This window comes from Lutjanus erythropterus, chromosome 18 (assembly GCF_056507025.1).
Source record: "Lutjanus erythropterus isolate fLutEry1 chromosome 18, fLutEry1.hap2, whole genome shotgun sequence".
Taxonomy (NCBI): domain Eukaryota; kingdom Metazoa; phylum Chordata; class Actinopteri; order Lutjaniformes; family Lutjanidae; genus Lutjanus; species Lutjanus erythropterus.
Window position 1 is genome coordinate 32,959,730 of NC_139334.1, and position 16,588 is coordinate 32,976,317.

Genomic DNA, 16,588 nt, shown 5'->3' on the forward strand with positions numbered 1-16,588 from the left:
GAAATCAGCTGTCATGTATGTTAATACCTTTCATCTGTTTCTAGTACTGCATGTTTGAGTCCATGCTGCATTTCACCTCCTGTACTGATGAATTGTTTTCTAGTGTATAAATGTAGCTTTCTGTTTGGCTCTTTTTGGCCCTATCGATGACTCTGATTTAGTGAGTGAGTGATGACGCTGCACCATTGGTTGGTTGAGTGTTGGACTTTCCCCATTGGTCACATATTAATGCCAGTAGGTTATAAGGTTATTATGCAGACGTACTGGATCTATGACGAATGTTAAGTCGACAGATCCTATTCATTTTCTATGGAGAACGGGTGCACGTCCAACCTGAAAACCAGGTGCAACAAGCTTTGAGGTACGTCCTCTCTCATTTGGTGGGTGTGTCAGTGGTTTTAACCAATCAGCAGCTACTTGTATACATGTGCAGCGGAGTGTGCTTGGGTACACAACAGGGTGTTCAACGCACTACTGTTTCCTTCTATATTCCCTCCTCGTCTCCCTCTTCATCTCAACATAGTTCTCTGCATTATGGTGCATTCAATTTAAACTGGGAGGTCAAGTTTCCAGAATTCCCATTTGGAAATTTACAAAAAACTTACAACAAATAATTAATATAAAAAACACGAATATTGTGCACAATTTAATATGACACCATTATATGCACTCCGGTGTCCTTGGTAAGAGGAGGTTCTATTTGAAATTAAACAAAAAAATAAATAAACAAAAACTGAACTATGGATGTGAACTATTTCATTTTAATCTCTGTGAAGTGAACTTTGAGCTCATTCATGTGTATTGCTTATAGAGTCTAGTGTGTCTAGATGCATCCTTGCTGGATTCTGTGTCTCTGCATCGTAAGTGTTGATGTCAGAGTTAGTGTTTTGTTCAGGCAAATGTAGTGAGGAGGTGAGCTCTAAGGAGCGAGAGTTAAACTGCGATACATACATATATGTTCAAAGTGACTGCCTTTGTGCTACATTAACTCACTCAAGATTAGAAGCGAGGATCTTGGGCATGTTAACCATGAAGCTTCACCAACCAAGACAACGTCAAAGTGGTGAAGCACCCTGGTTCATACAATCTACACCTGTGTACTGTGTGTTTAAGAAACTTGGGAATTACACAACCAACTTCTACCACCGTCTGTTAATGTTCAGAAGTGTAAGGACGTCATTGAGCCCATTAAACATACAAAACATCCAGTGATTTGCCTCTGTGCTACAGACCAATTACCATCAGATTTGTTAGTACATCACCTCCCAGTTATTGTCAGCAACAATACAGTGAATCTTCTTTAAGGCATCAAAATATTATAAGAGCTCTGATTTAATCATTAGTGAGACAGAGAGAGCGTGAAAGGAAAGAGACCTGGTTTGACTTTGATTTGTCACTGCTAGCCAAGGAAGAGAACTGAAAGGTAACCAAGGCAGCATCTCTCTCTCTCTCTCTCTCTCTCTCTCTCTCTCTCTCTCTCTCTCTCTCTCTCTCTCTCTCTCACACACACACACACACACACACACACACACACACACACACACACACACACACACACACACACACACAGCTCTCGTTTTATTCTCTGTCTTTTCTCTCTCACCTCCTGTCCTTGATCTGAATAGACGGGAAACAATATTTCACTCATTGGCACATTGATACTGTGTGTGTGTGTGTGTGTGTGTGTGTGTGTGTGTGTGTGTGTGTGTGTGTGCTTTAGTGTGTTCCTCTGTGTGCAGCTACATTCTCAGCTCTCTGAGTATAGTGAGCGTTCACAGCTATTTGTCCTCAGTTGATGTTAATCGTGTCACAGATTGATCATTCACTTAACACTTTGAACTGCGCCTCTTATAAAAATGCAGCTCCAGAGGATGATGAGCTCATCATTAAGGGTTTGGAGTGGTGGAGCCCAGCGTGACCTCCAGCAGCCTGGTGATGATGTCAGAGTGTGTGGGGTGAAAGGTCAAACCGTCCACCTCCATGGCCAGGTTACCAGTTTTCCCGCTTCTTATCCCAAAATTCATCAGTGTGGAAAGGATGGACTCTTCCTGCAGGAGACAGAGAGAGAAACAATGTGCATGAAAGACAGTGCTAGAGATATGCAATGCATCCTGGTACATGTAGGCACTGCCAGCATGTTTCCATAACCAGAAAAACTCAGTTTTTTTGGTCAATATAGCACACAATGAGGAATTAATTGCTTCAGCTGAATATATTTAGCATCAAAAAACCTTACTATCATAAAAACATTGTGATCTCGATTCATACAATTATGGGATCTACCGTCTAAATGATGATTCACTCGCTCTTATGCAAAAGAAAAACAACAGCAGCCAGACACACAACTCAATAACACAAATGTTACACAGTGCATCGTCATTCTATTTTTTTTTAATGTTCAGCACCATTTAAGTTAATCACTTTGATTAAGTTTCTATACTTTTAAACTTAAGTACAGCACTTTGACATACATACATTATGTTGTCTGTTTAAAACCCTGTCTATATCATGTAAGAGAATCATGATCTCAGTTGTTAGGGTGAAAAATCATGATAGAGAGCTGAACACTCTGATGTCACAGTGAAGTTGACCTTTGACCTTTTAGATACAAAATGTGATCACCTCCTCATTTTGTCCTACTAGATATTAGCGTGGCATTTTATTATATTTACTGTATGAATTCTTGAGTTATGGTCGTAAAAATGTTTTGTGAGGTCACAGTCACCTTGACCTTTCAACAACAAAATCTCATCAGTTCATCTTTGAATCCAACAGAACATTTTGTTGCTGTTGGGCAGAAACCTTGTATGTCCAAAACTGTTCATTTTAAAGAAATTAAAAAAAAACCTGACTTGAATGCTGCTCAGTCAAAGTTAGTACTTTTCATTGGTTAAATATTTGCAAAACCCACAGACAGACATAAAGGGTGACCAATAGCATTCATTTATAAAAAAATGAAATAAAATGTGAACTCACAATCAGGTGATCATTTTCTGTGGGTTTGGAGACACTTCACATTAAACATGGCTATTTTATCCAAAGATATTGTGCAGTGTGATCAAAAAAATACTTTTTTGCATGTATTTAATAGATAAAAATGTAAAGCATTTGATGCACATACATGCATATTTATGTTGTATCATTTGAATATGTATGCACTGTATTCTGAATCTGATTTCTATTCCTGCAAACCTATGTGGACCAGGCACATCTGTGTAAACGCATAAACTAGTAAAACTTTTTTAGAAACCCAGTCACAAACTGAGAACAGACTGAGACAGACCTGACACTGTCATGTTTACTGTCAATTCAGCACAGTTATTTCATGCAAATCAAGAACTTCTTCAATAGTCTTCTCCTTTCTACATGATTTACATTTTAAAGGACAAGTGTGTAGGATTAAGTGGCATCTAGTTGTGAGCTTGCAGATTGCAAACACCTTGTCTCACTCTCCCCTTCCAAGCATGTATAGAATAGACCCCCGTGAATCTTACACACCGGACCTTTGAAATCACACAAAACTGATTATTAAATGGATGTGAGTAAGTGTGAGGAAGTCTCAAAAAGAGAGAATACTGTCTGTCACCTTGTCCACAGACGGAAGGTTAGCAGTCCAGTCCTGGAGCTGCTCTCGGGGGGTTGTGCGTTCCAGTCCCAGTCCTTTCTTCAGGTATCTCTGATGCGAAGGGCAGGTGTGGAGCAGGTAGAGCCCACAGGCCACAGCGTATCCTCCCCAGTTAGACACCCCTGCAGGAGGGAGGGACAGGGGTGAGAGAGGGAGAAGGCAGATTAGATTAAAGATTACTTTAGTTATCTCTAGAAAAAAACTATCTGGGATATAAACCAAAGACACAGGCAAATAATTAATAATAATCTAAGTATTTACTGCTTTCTCAAAGGCTCTTAATGAGTAATTCTTGTAGTCATCAGTCAATGGAAGACTAAATTATAGCTTAGGTTTGCATGTATAAGATATTCAAGCCTGTACTTCTTTAAAAATAGCTGTAATAAAAAGCAGGGAATGTAATGACAACTTGTTGACAGTTGGTGAGAGATGAATAAAAATTCAGAAAGCCAGCCAAAAAATAACAGCTGTTAACTCATCAGTGTTGCTTCCATGTTTTTAACAAAGATAACTGAGATTTTGCAGGAAAAACTACATTAGATACCAGGACACTGCCTTAGTTTTAGTGGAAATGAACTCAGGTCAGTGAAGGACTTGATTAGTGGCACTCACATTATTACATTCTTAGAAATAAGGGTTTCAAAAGGGTTCTTCTTGAAGAGCGGAGGTTCTACCTATAACTATTTGCTTCTAAAGAACCCTTTTTTAGTTAAAGGATTCATCGAGGGTTTTTTTTTTTTTAAGTCTAAGGGTTCTATTACGAAACCTTTTCATCCAATTAACCCTGTTTTGCAAGAAAGAGTTCTTCAAGGATTGTTGAAATCCTTTTGTCAAGGTTTTTGTCAGGGTTTCTTTGTACCATAACATAAAAGGGTTCACAGTAGATCTCCCTGGCTGGCTTCTTGTTAGCGCTGTTAGAAGGTAGAAAGGGTTCTAGACAGAACCCTCAGTTTAGTCTTTTCCTCCAACATGGAACCAACCCAGTTCTGGTTCAAGCACCTAATTTTGAACCTTTGAGTATTTCCACTGAAATAAATTCGTTTGGAACCCGAAACACTGGTTCCCCACAAGAATAAAAAAAATAGCAGGTTTTGTTTGGGAACCAAAGTGGCATGTCATATTCTACAGGTCATGTGCATTGCACAGCGCCCTCTGTTGATGATGTCCTTGATTACAGTTCCATTAATCTTGAATGGAACCAGTTCAACAGCTATTTTGGTGGAAAAGGGTCAAGAGGGGGTTCTGAGTGGAAAGATTACACAATATAAAAGTTCTCTGTAGAACCTCTTATAGGAGGTTCTGGGTGAAATCTTTGACAGGAGGTTCTATGTATAAACCTCCCTGTTCCAAGTGGAGCCTCTAGAAATGGTTCTACCTATAGGGTTCTCCCACTGGGACAAGCCAAGAACTTTTTATTTTCTAGTAAGCACATTTATTTCTAAGAGTGTACTAGTTCCCCTTGTGTGTGCACTGAGTATCTAGGAATGTAATTTCCTAATCATTTCCACTTTTTGGTTTCACTTCCTCGTCTGCACAGATAAAATGGTGAACATTTAAAAGACCAGCATGTGTAGATAACACAGTTACTCCACTATGGAGGTTTCTGATCACTTCTGGTTCCTGTCAAGAAAAAGCTGAGGTTTAGTGTGTGTGTGTATGTTCATTCTGTGTGTGAAGATGTGTGGGTGTTAGGCTCCAGCTGGACCACTGACTGACTGATTCATCAACTTGTGACACTCCATTTACATAATCAATAGTAACCAAGAATCAATCTATTCAACCGAGAGGGCAGATCTGAAGGTAAGGCAAGTGTAGCAGTGTAATCAACAGTGGTGTTATACACTCATTACGTGTGTGTTAAAAGCATTTCTGTGCGGTGTGTATACACTCACAGCAACAGTAACAGAATTATCTTGAGTGTTTACTTTCTCCATACCGGCGGTGATGGCGTAGTCAGCAGGAACATCACAGGCTATGAGACTCCCCTTGGGCATCAGGACCTTTACTTTTTCCTTCACTTTGCCCATCCCCAACTCATTCCCACCATCACCAACTCCTACAGAGACACAGAGAAGAACATCTGTCTTTCACTGAGGAAAATCATGCAGTCTGTTTGTTGTTTGACAGGTTATATAAATCATTTACATGGTTGATCTATTATTATTTATAAAATAGTATCTCTAAAATACAGTAATAAAAAGGCCATATAAAGAAAGAAGGACTCGAAATAGGAAGACAACAGAATATACTTAGTATTACCTACCTGTAGTAGTAATTCCTGGTATATTCTTGGCAGCAATAAACAAGTCATCAATGGGATCCACCAGATGTTTGATGTTCACTCCTCTCATGTTGTAGTAATTTCCATCTGCGGCACGTCCAGTGCGCTCGATTGCCACCAGGTGGTCATACCTGGTATTACAAGCACATTCAAACTCATCACACCCTTGAAACTCACAGCAGACGACTCGACAGTCTCTGAAAAAGTAGCACATTACATGTTCACTGACTGGCACCTGTATGACACCGAACATGCCTTAAATAGCCAAAACACTAACTTCAAAGGCAGAAAATCAAAAGTATTATGAGGACTGAGCCTTTTCAAAGTGCATTTATTGTTGTCATCACTCATTTCTCTTTAGATTTTAGTTGTTGACATAGACCTATCTGAAACTGTAAATATTAGCACTTGAAATAATCCTACAAGACTGCATTAGATGGCAAGATATTAAAGTGTAATCAATATCAATACTATGGATACAGATTAAAACCAAAACTGACTAATCAAGAAAAGCAGTCATGATGTAAAATAGTTTTTCATTATATGGCTAAAAGATCCTCATCCTCACTGCAAACACATATAACAGGTCAGCTAACCAGGGCTTGCTGGGGTCTCCATTGTGACACAAGAAGTGTAGTGCAGAGTCCAGGCCGCTGTCTTCAAAGGTGACCAATGGGATAGCAGTTTTCAGCACACCTGAGAGTGGAAATACAGAGTTATTAAATGAAGCAGAAGCTTTGTCTTTAAAAATTAAACACAGATTTCATTTGATGCAGGATAATGAAGGATAATGACGGTGTTGACGGATCTCACAGATTTGAATTCCTCCCCACCTGTCCTCACGGCTTCATCGATGATGGCCCGGTTCATGTCCAGAGCTCTCCTGTCGGTCACCATCGTCACCTGTTTCCCGAGTGACAGCAGCATGGTTGCCATGGCAATAGCTCCAGGTGGGCCATCTGTCTCGTCAGGAGGGCTAAAGGCAAAACAAAAATAAAAGGGCCGCAGCGATTAGTTGATAGGTCGATTAAATGATCAACTGATATGTTGCTTGAAAGAAAATCAGTTGGCATGAGATGGATTTATGATTTCAGCCATTTTTCAAGCAGACATGTCAAACATTTACTGGTTTTAGCTCCTTGAATGTGAGGATTTGCTATTTTTCTTTGTCATTTATGACAGTAAATGAAGTGTTTGGGTTTTGGATTGTTGGTTAAACAAAATAAGCAATTTGAAAATGCCATTTTGCGGTTCTGGGAAATTGCGATGAGCATCATTCACATTTTTTGACATTTTACAGACTAAATGATTGATTGGGAAAATAATCAGCAGATTAATCAAGGCTGTTTGAACTGTTAAGAGATGTTAGACTTACGGTTAATAATTCCCTTTTGCACACAGCCAGCTTTCACCTGTTTGATCCAGTTCTGCATGGTTCCCCCTGAGCTGCTGCACCTGATCTGACCCTGTTCTCACTTTTGACTTCAGCTAAGAGAAGTTACGCTCTATGGACGTAATACAAAACAGAACCCTGGCACCAAACAAGCTCCACACTGAATAATTAACCATGTAACAAAGTTTCAGCAGTGTAAGCTGAGCTGCAGACAAATGAGAGAATACTTCGAAGATGAGAACCACTTCATGATGGTGTGTCAATACACCTGTGTGTCAGATGTTTATGTATGTGTGCAGGTACCTGTGCTGGTAGTGTGTGGGGAAGCCGGTTGTTATGGCAACAGAGGATGCGTGGGAGAGCGCCAGACAGGAGCGCAGAAGTTCATCCTGAACAAATAAAGCTCTGATGCCTCGTTCACCTGGTGACAGAAAGGGGCAAACTCACATTCAGCTCCAGCCAACCTGCTGCTGACATTAACACAAAGCACAGCACACAGAGGCTCTCCAACAGCGCTCCTTTAAGGTAAGAAACTCCTGTATAGCTGGACACCATCAAACTCAAACACCTCTATTTTTCACACATTAGTCTTAGATACTCTGGGTTCTTAACCAGGGTTCATACAGCTACATTAAAATTCAAGCATAAAGGACAAGTAAATAAAATAAAATAGCAGCCAGCCATGAAAAAAATGGGGCATAACTTGTCTTATTTTTGTATAACTGCAAAACAAAAATAATGCAGCAATCAGAAGGTGCCCTTTTATAAAATAAAAGAAAAAATTATAAAAATAAAAGAAAAAATATTGTGATATTCGATTTATTGTTACAACCCTAGTATACACTGAAGTTTGTGATAAATGCATTTTTTATGTAAATGCTAAAAGCAGAGGCAACAGAAGAGGCGGTTGGGCAAACAGCAGCTCTGCAAGTGGGCCAAATGAAATTATCATTGACCATTATGCTACTTAGCTATTTAGCTACTGTCTGGTGTATTTTAGGAATGTGGCCAGATAATCCATTAGCCACTTCATATCGTTCTTCTCTTTCACACTCTTCTCTTTTTCTTATCCTTTGCTAATGCACTCAGTGAGATTTCTTTCACACCCTGTGTTTTGTCTCTATTAGACAGCTTGCACACAGTATAATTACATTTAGTCTTACTGATCAACCCATTGACATCTGTTGCTTTGCTCGGCCTGCTGCTGAAAGCCTGGACACACCCACGGAGTTGGTTACTCTTACAGACAGAGTTAAGTTTAAGTTACACTGAGGTAACGGCCTCACTACACATGTGAAAAGAATACTTTGTTGATTTGTTCTGTTCATATATTTTGGGAACAAATATACAGAGGGCATGATGATGAGATGTGACTAAAATGTTCCCTGTAGTGTCACAAGAAACACAATGAGCTGGAGGGAGTCCTCTCATTTAAATTCATTCATTATGTGAACACTAAAAGCCTTGCACAGGGACTAGCAGAGGTACAGATGGTGAGGGACAGATGATGGCATGTTGCAAGGTTTCAATCAGAGTGGAAGCCATTCATACCTGAGCTTTGTTGTGACATTACTGTAACAAGACTCAGAGTCTACAGACAGAGTGGCTTTTTGAGGCCGTACGTACAGTGGCTTATTATGGTTTTGGGTTTCAGTTCAGTTATTTTATGATTTATTTTGAAAGAGTCTTCCCTCATGTGCCTTTGTTGACTTTTCTTCCTCTTTGATTAATTTCAGTTTAGCATTTTCCTCCTGTTCTTGCCAGTTTATCTCAGTGATGGAAAGAGTACTAAAAATCTGTACTCAAGTACAATTATGGTTACATTACTAAAATATTACTCAATCACAAGTAAAATTACTGCTGCTAAAAATATGTATGTAAAAGTGCAAAGTATTCTTCTCATAAACTACTCAGAATATTAGTTACTTTTAACCGCTGATGTTTATGCATTATCAATAGCAGCCATTCATTCAAATATGTTTCTGTTAATCCAAATCTTGAGTCTAAATTCCTCCCAACTCCTGATCTGTCCTGCTCAGTGGTCAGAGCAGCATTTTTGTGTTGTTTTTCATCTGTATGTCATCATTTTCTTTGGCCTGAAGTGACATAGTATTATTAAATACATTTACTTGAATACTGTACTTAAGTTTAGATTTGAGGTATCTGTACTGAAGTCTTTTGTTTTTCATGCCACTTTTTACCCCAATCCACTTTAAGTCAAGATTTGAGACTTTTTACTTTACTACATTTATTTATGACTAGTTTTATTAGTTGCTAGTAACTTTATACAATAAGTTTTTTTTGCACATAATGCAAAATAAGTTTGCTATAAATTAAACTACCCAACAGTTTATACAAGTACAGCTGGACTGATTAGTCAGTTAGTCTTTTTTATCATTATCAATCAACTAATTGATTAAGACTACTGTCAACTAATTTGATAAACATTTAAATCATTTTTATGCAAAAACATTTCATGTGAATGTTTGGCGCTTTTCCTTTTAATAAATTCTCAACATTTTTGTAATTGTGGACTGAAAACAAACAGCACTATGACAGCATTTCTCCCTATTTTCTGAATTTTTATAACCTGAACAATCCAATCAATTAATGGAGAAAATAGTCATTTTATTAATCCATAATTAAAACAATCAATAGTTGAAATTTTATACAAAATAACTGAAAATGAGCTCCACCTCAATCAACTACAGTTAAATCCTGTTTAGACATTAATCCTTTAGTCATAATCATCTGATGAGATTATATATAATAGCGTAACAGTCACAGGGGACATTTTTCTGCATGCAGGACTTTTACTCTAAGTGCATTTTCCTGACTATACTTACATATTTATAATTAAGTAATATTTTCAATGCAGGACTGGTAACAGTGTATGTTTATACTGCGGTGATACTAACTCCTCCACTGCACCACAGTCACTAGCTTTCATCTCGTGTGGACTATAAATATTTGTACCAAATGTAATGATAATCCATCCAAAAGATGTTAAGATATTACAGACTGCACTAAAGTGGTAGAGTGACCAACACTGCCATCTCTAGAGCCACACCATCAGCCTGGCTACAAAGAAAAATGTAAACTGCAGCCTAGCATTTTGCTGCTGTAATAACATTTACATCAAATTAAAGCAAAAGCAGCATTTGTTTCATTTAAGAACCCAAATGACATCACTCTGTGGGAGGGTTTACCTGGGTCCTCTCCAATAATCGTCTCCAGCTGTCGGATCTTTGCCACGGCCCTGTGGGATGCCAAACTGTACAACAAGGGATTGTGGGACACCAGAAAGCAGAGGGGGATCAGTTCAGGACTGGAATCCGTGGCAGCAAGGTTGACACTGGCAGAGGGTGGAGGTGTGGGGGAAGAAGTGGAGGAGTCTGGGATGTCAGTCAGGAACATGCAGCCTGGTGAGTGACTGAATGCCAAAGAAGATTCTGCAAATAGACACAACATAAAAACTCAATGCAGGATCACCTCTTCAGCACTATGTAGAGAGAACAGAATCAGCCAATCATATTACTCACTGCTGCTGAGTATAGCTTCTATAGCAGTCACTCCACAGGCCCAGAACATGGGGACATCACCAGGCTGCAGCGTGACGCGATCCCCGTAGTCTGGTCTGGACAGGTCCTGTATGCCCAAGAGAGCTACACACACACACACACACACACACAATGACAAGTTAGTATTGGTAAATTACTATCCTGTGTGAAGCGTGTGTGTATGGTGTGTGTGTGTGTGTGTGTACCTGGGTCTCCTATGTGCACAGGAGCTCCATGTGCAAGAGGGTTAAGGTGAGTAACCTCCACTGCTGCATCCAACATCGCAGCTGGGACAGGACGCATAGTGACCACTAGAGGGCAGCGGAACACGCCTGCAGGTACACAGGGAACTGCAGTCTGGACAGTAAAACACACACACACACACACACACACACACACACAAAACACAAGTATTGCAGAGGTACAATAACAGAGGCATAAACAGTATGCTGTCTAAAGGTTCACACCGTTGTTGGCTCTATATTAAAACTTACTTTCAATCTAGAAAAACAAATTATTAAATACTATCAGAAGAAAAGATCTGAATACTTCTTCCACCACTGAACCTAAGTCATTTTTCAGGTGAAATATTCCAAAAACCACTGAGTTCAGCTTCTCAAAAGCTAGTATTTGTTGTTTTCTCTGTTTTATACATGTGGCATTATTGCTAATGATGCTTCACCCTAAATGCTTAGTTAGATAGTAAACTAACACCACCACCACCACCACTCCACCATCTAATCTGCGGTAATCACACACAGGTATTAGAATTAATTTGTTACACATGCAGGAGCTTTGTATCGTACCCTGTACATGCTGACATTTGTGCCCTGCTCCACGTTCCTGACAGGAACTCCAGCCTTCTTCAGTCTGCTCTCAAAGCCAAAACTGCAGCCCAGATAGAAACACACCATGTCTGACCACGGACCAGTCCTGAGAACACAATAAAAAGGAGAAGAGGGGTCAACGTGATTTTTTTTTGATTCCTTAACATTACAAGTATAGAAAAAATAGTCTGCTCGCTCACTAAATTGTAATGCAGACTGTCCATTTGACTCAGTCACTTGTTCAACACAGGTTTGCTGTGTGCTAACTTGATCATACACATTAATTATTAGACAACAGACAACATGTTAGCCCCAAACTTTTCTATATTTCAATACTAACACCTTTACCCAGGTATAAATATGACAGAAACCTATGAACATATAATATTTTTCCGTTTACTTACCAGTGTTTGAACTCAACCTAACTGTCTCATCTCTAGCGTGGTGCTCTGTCTTTGTTAAACTAAAAATACCTTGTCTGAGTGCTGAAACTTTGCAGACTGGAAACAGTTTTCACCAGCCGACCATCTTCATACACACAGTACTGAGAAATGTCTGTCCTGAAGACACAGAGAGACACAAACACAGCATCACACACAGTTTGTCATGTTGAGGTTTGTAGTGTACAGTCGGCAAGATCAAAGAGAAGCACAGAGATGTGCAGCGTGAGGTTATATAAGAAAATAACTTTTTGATATTTAGTGCGATGTACCCAGAAATACAAGGACCGTGTTGATGTCATTCAGGGGAATTCAGCCTTCAAGGTTAGTTTTATCAAATGTATGGCGTTGTTAGTTGTTTCTATGAAGAGTTGTTCCATGCTTATCTAACAGGGTGAGCAAATTGCCAGCTGCAATGTTTTACATATTTGCTTCGGTTACTGTATAGTAGTAGTACTATAGTATAGAGCACTGTAAAAATAGCAAGTACAACTGGAATTTATTTATGTAACATTCTCTCTATTGTACTACTCTGTTTCAGTTTTACAGTTTATTCAATCCAGGAAGGATTCTAAGGAATCCAGTAAAGTGTGAAAAACTATTCCAGTCTCAGGTCTGAACTCTGTTAACTCTCTGTCTAGTCTTATAACTGAACTTTAGATAGGGACAGAATACGAACATGTCTCTTTTTAACCATCTTCATTAAATAACTGGGATGAGAATATTATTTGAAGTAGTATGTCAAACATCCTGTATAAAAACAATGAGAAGCACACTGTCTCACATTTTATATGATTATGCTATTTAAAAGTTCATTGCTTTTAAGTCGCACAAAAGTTTTTTTTTTTATTGTAAAACAATCTTTTTTATTCTAAAACCTTTGGAGAATTATTGATTCTAAGTCACCCATAGTATTAGGTGGCTTGGAGATCTGATGGTGTGTGGAAATTAACATGTCAATGTCTTATATTTGATTGATTTCTCTCTATCCCATACATGTTTAGAGAAAGAGTTCTACTCAAGAAACAATGGTAAAATTGTAACCGTTCAGCTCTAACATTAACAGACACCTTTAAACCAGAGCTACAGTAAAAGAGACTCATAAACATGTGAGATGAAGTGACATTTGCTTATGCAGAGGTGAATCATTTATCACAATGGATAAACAGAACTAGATTCCCCTTGAGGCTTCTTGAAGTCAATAAAGTAGACTTTGACATCTGAGATTCTGCTCAGTTATTTTTCTTCACTGGATCTCTGACACAGTGGGACACACAAAGCTTTTGCATTTCTCAATGTTTTCTTGAACACTGTTCAATGCAGAGCAAGAAGAAGAAAAACACACAAAGACAAAGAATAATGGAAATCTGTAGGATGCCTGCTCAGTGTGTGGTGTATGTGCGTGTACCTTATATCAGCGTGTTTAGCAATAGGTGGACAGGAAGTCTCTCCTGATTGGCTGCGGTAAAGGAGCGGTAAGGGCGCAGGATTTTTGTGACAGAATGTTTCGAAGTCATTGGCCAGATGATTGGGCAGGATGACGACATTAGCCTGCTGAAATCCTGAAAAACAGAAACACAGACACACACATTTTATGCATGTCAGAAGCAAAACCTTTTGCTCCAGAGGACACAGAAGAATTTCTCTTTCTTTATTCTCAATTATTAGAACATGGAGGAGCCCATTCAGATGACAGACTTGTTTCTTGCTACAACAAATATTTTAAAAGGTCCAGTGTGTACAATTTATGGGATCTATTGGCAGATTCTATCGAAATGAAATATAATATTCATAAGTATGTTTTCATTAGTGTATAATCACATAGAGATAAGAATTGTTGCATTTTTGTTACCTTAGAATGAGTCCTTTATATCTACAAAGGGAGCAGGTCCTCTTTCATGGAGACCACCATGTTGAACTGCCATTGGTATTTTAAAGGGTTAGTTTGGATTCACAGAAGGCATACAATAATACAAACAAACTTACCAACCAAGGTAATGGTACACTGATATTGTTTTAAAGGAGAAATCTGTAATATATTTACTGTAATAAATCCCATGACCAGGATATGTTATCAGAGATCAAGGAAACGTGTTAAGTTGAAATACTTAGTTCTCTGACACTGTCTTCCTCTGAAATTTCTATTCAGGGCTGAAATAACTTTTTTATGCCCGTTTTATGTTAATTCAAGTTCAAATCAATGCTGAATATTTTGCCAAATGAGTGAGTGTCTGTTTATGCGTTGTAAGAAATCATTAATAATTTTGTAGAAGGAGTAGATGTTTATAAATGTTTAATTTAGCAAAATGTTAATGGAGTTTATCAGGCAGTGAGACAGGCAGCCACTTAACTCGTTCTTTCAGGATATGAAAACTAACAAAGTTAACTTAGTTGACTTTCCTCTGACTCAGTGACTGAAAAGAATCATTTGAGTTCCTCATCAATGAGCAATTAAATTTTACATGATTTAAGGTCAAACAAGTAGTAACTCCAAGTGCCTGGTTCCAGTGTCACATGCAGCCTTACAGGTGATAAACCAGTTCTTACCATTAGCTAATCCAGTCGTGGTTCTGATTCTGGGATCTTCCTGCCTGATCAACAGCCTCAGCTCAGCAGGACTCAGAGAAGTTAAATGATTCGACTGCTCCATGACAGAACACACGCTTGTGAAAGCTACTCCAACAACTACTATGGCTATTTTCTCCTAGACAAATTGGTTCTTCCACCTCTATCTTCCTGCCTCTTGATTATAGAAGAGACACTCACACAAGCAGTTCAGCCAGTGTAAAGCAGTCCAGCTACAGCAGCAGGTGACTGCAGAGTTGGAGGAGGTCTTGATATCATTTGGCCAAACACTGCCCATCAAAGACTCTGCCCTGCTCTTATCGGTTTCACTCTGGTTAATGATCAAATAAAGAAGGTTTGGATGTGGTTAATCTTTGGAAAACTAGTGTGGTTCAACGTGGGAGGCAGAGAGGGGTAGGAAGAGAACCGTTAACAGAGGGGAATATCTGTGGAAATGAAAGAGTATTAAAAGAGAGAAAGAAGAAAATATAAAGAAGGGAAAAAAGCCTTATATAAGAAAGAATGAGAGGGAGAAACAGATGAAACTGAGTCTGAGTCTACTTCACACACAGACCCATCAAACATTACAAACTAAACAGTACACTAAAATATATTCCTGGAAATATTTTTAGGCAAGAAATGCAGTAACATAATCTTGATCCATATTTGATCAATACTTCTCTTCCATAACCTTTTGTAGGTTCTTTGAAACAATATAGGAGAAACTGGTCATTATGCAACAGAGAAAAGTATAAAAAACAAGAGAAAGTGAGGAAATGCTATGAACTGGTACAAATAAACAAATACCATCATCTAAAAGTAATCCTGATCTCTGTAATAATCTTTTATGCAGCTGAGTTCCAGTTACTACCTGTTTGTTATACTGAATAAGTGTTAAAGGACCATTGTGTAGGATTTAGTGTCATCTAGTGGTGAGATTGTAGATTGCAACCAAGTGAATATGCATACAGCATATACATGGATGTGTTTTTATGTTTTACCTGAGTCCATTGCAGAGTTAGAGATCCTCCTGAAATATCTGAGGGACTGCCAGGCGGCTCTGACACCGATCACCATTTTTCACCTAAAAATCAGCACACATACACAGACAAAATAAAACATTGTTCTTTTTTTTAACTATTCAAAGCTGATCCCAATACCGCTGCCACTGATGGTTACCTTTCCTCACACTATACCTGTCCCATCTGATTTTGATCATTTAATACCAAGTTCAACTATTCCTTTTTTTGACTGTTTCTTTTGCCAGTTTGTCTGCTTTCTCATGATCAAAGATACCTGAATGTGCAGGGACCCACATGAATGTGACACTTGTCCCTTGCCTAACCATTCTTCAAATCTTATTAAACAGCACTTAAGCAACATGCAGCAGAACCTGATGATTTCTACTTATTCCAGTTCTACAACTTTTAGATATACATAGAATCTCTGCATATTATATAATTTTATATTTTAACATGGAATATAATTAAACAGCATATTAACTCAGTCAGCCAGGGTAAACACAGGTGTTATCAATGATATTATGGTCCAGTTCCATTTAACCTGTCCAGTGAGCCAACTTGCACAATAGCAGAACCTTTGACCTGATAGGAAAGGAACTTTAATTATCATTTGTAACACCTGTGTTTACACTACTATTTAATGTCAAAATGGCTGCTATGAGAAAGTTAGCAAAACGATACTTATCTGATATCAGCTCTTAAGTTATTTTGATGTTAGCATTAACAACAACTGCGCAGTTTTGTTCGCTACAGAAAGACTGTGACTCGCTGGCTCTTAACTCGTTCACATGTACCGCTGTTTATTCATGTCTTACCTTAAAAATGTTATTTCAATGTCACGCAGTTACGTTTAGTCCAGCAGCAGTCCACAGACA

General features: G+C 38.6%; 1 protein-coding gene across 3 annotated transcripts; it reads right to left on the bottom strand.

Moving 5' to 3' along the window:
- Window positions 1–1,305: 1,305 nt before the first annotated feature.
- dglucy (D-glutamate cyclase) lies at window positions 1,306–15,768 on the bottom strand. 3 transcript variants are annotated; one of them, XM_084742932.1, is made up of 15 exons: window positions 14,674–14,800; window positions 13,979–14,044; window positions 13,535–13,688; window positions 12,160–12,246; window positions 11,666–11,792; window positions 11,066–11,216; window positions 10,842–10,964; window positions 10,509–10,751; window positions 7,603–7,720; window positions 6,740–6,882; window positions 6,503–6,602; window positions 5,889–6,037; window positions 5,562–5,681; window positions 3,587–3,747; window positions 1,306–2,048 (listed from the first exon to the last, which is right to left on the bottom strand). In XM_084742932.1, the coding sequence occupies exons 5-15, from the start codon at window positions 11,771–11,773 to the stop codon at window positions 1,887–1,889; spliced, it is 1,578 nt and encodes a 525-aa protein (XP_084599058.1). In that variant the 5' UTR covers window positions 11,774–11,792; window positions 12,160–12,246; window positions 13,535–13,688; window positions 13,979–14,044; window positions 14,674–14,800; the 3' UTR covers window positions 1,306–1,886. The 3 variants fall into 3 exon arrangements, with proteins under 3 accessions (XP_084599058.1, XP_084599059.1, XP_084599057.1); XM_084742933.1 differs by lacking the exons at window positions 13,979–14,044; window positions 14,674–14,800 and adding an exon at window positions 15,693–15,768; XM_084742931.1 differs by lacking the exon at window positions 13,979–14,044 and having other exon boundaries at window positions 14,674–15,236.
- Window positions 15,769–16,588: the final 820 nt, after the last annotated feature.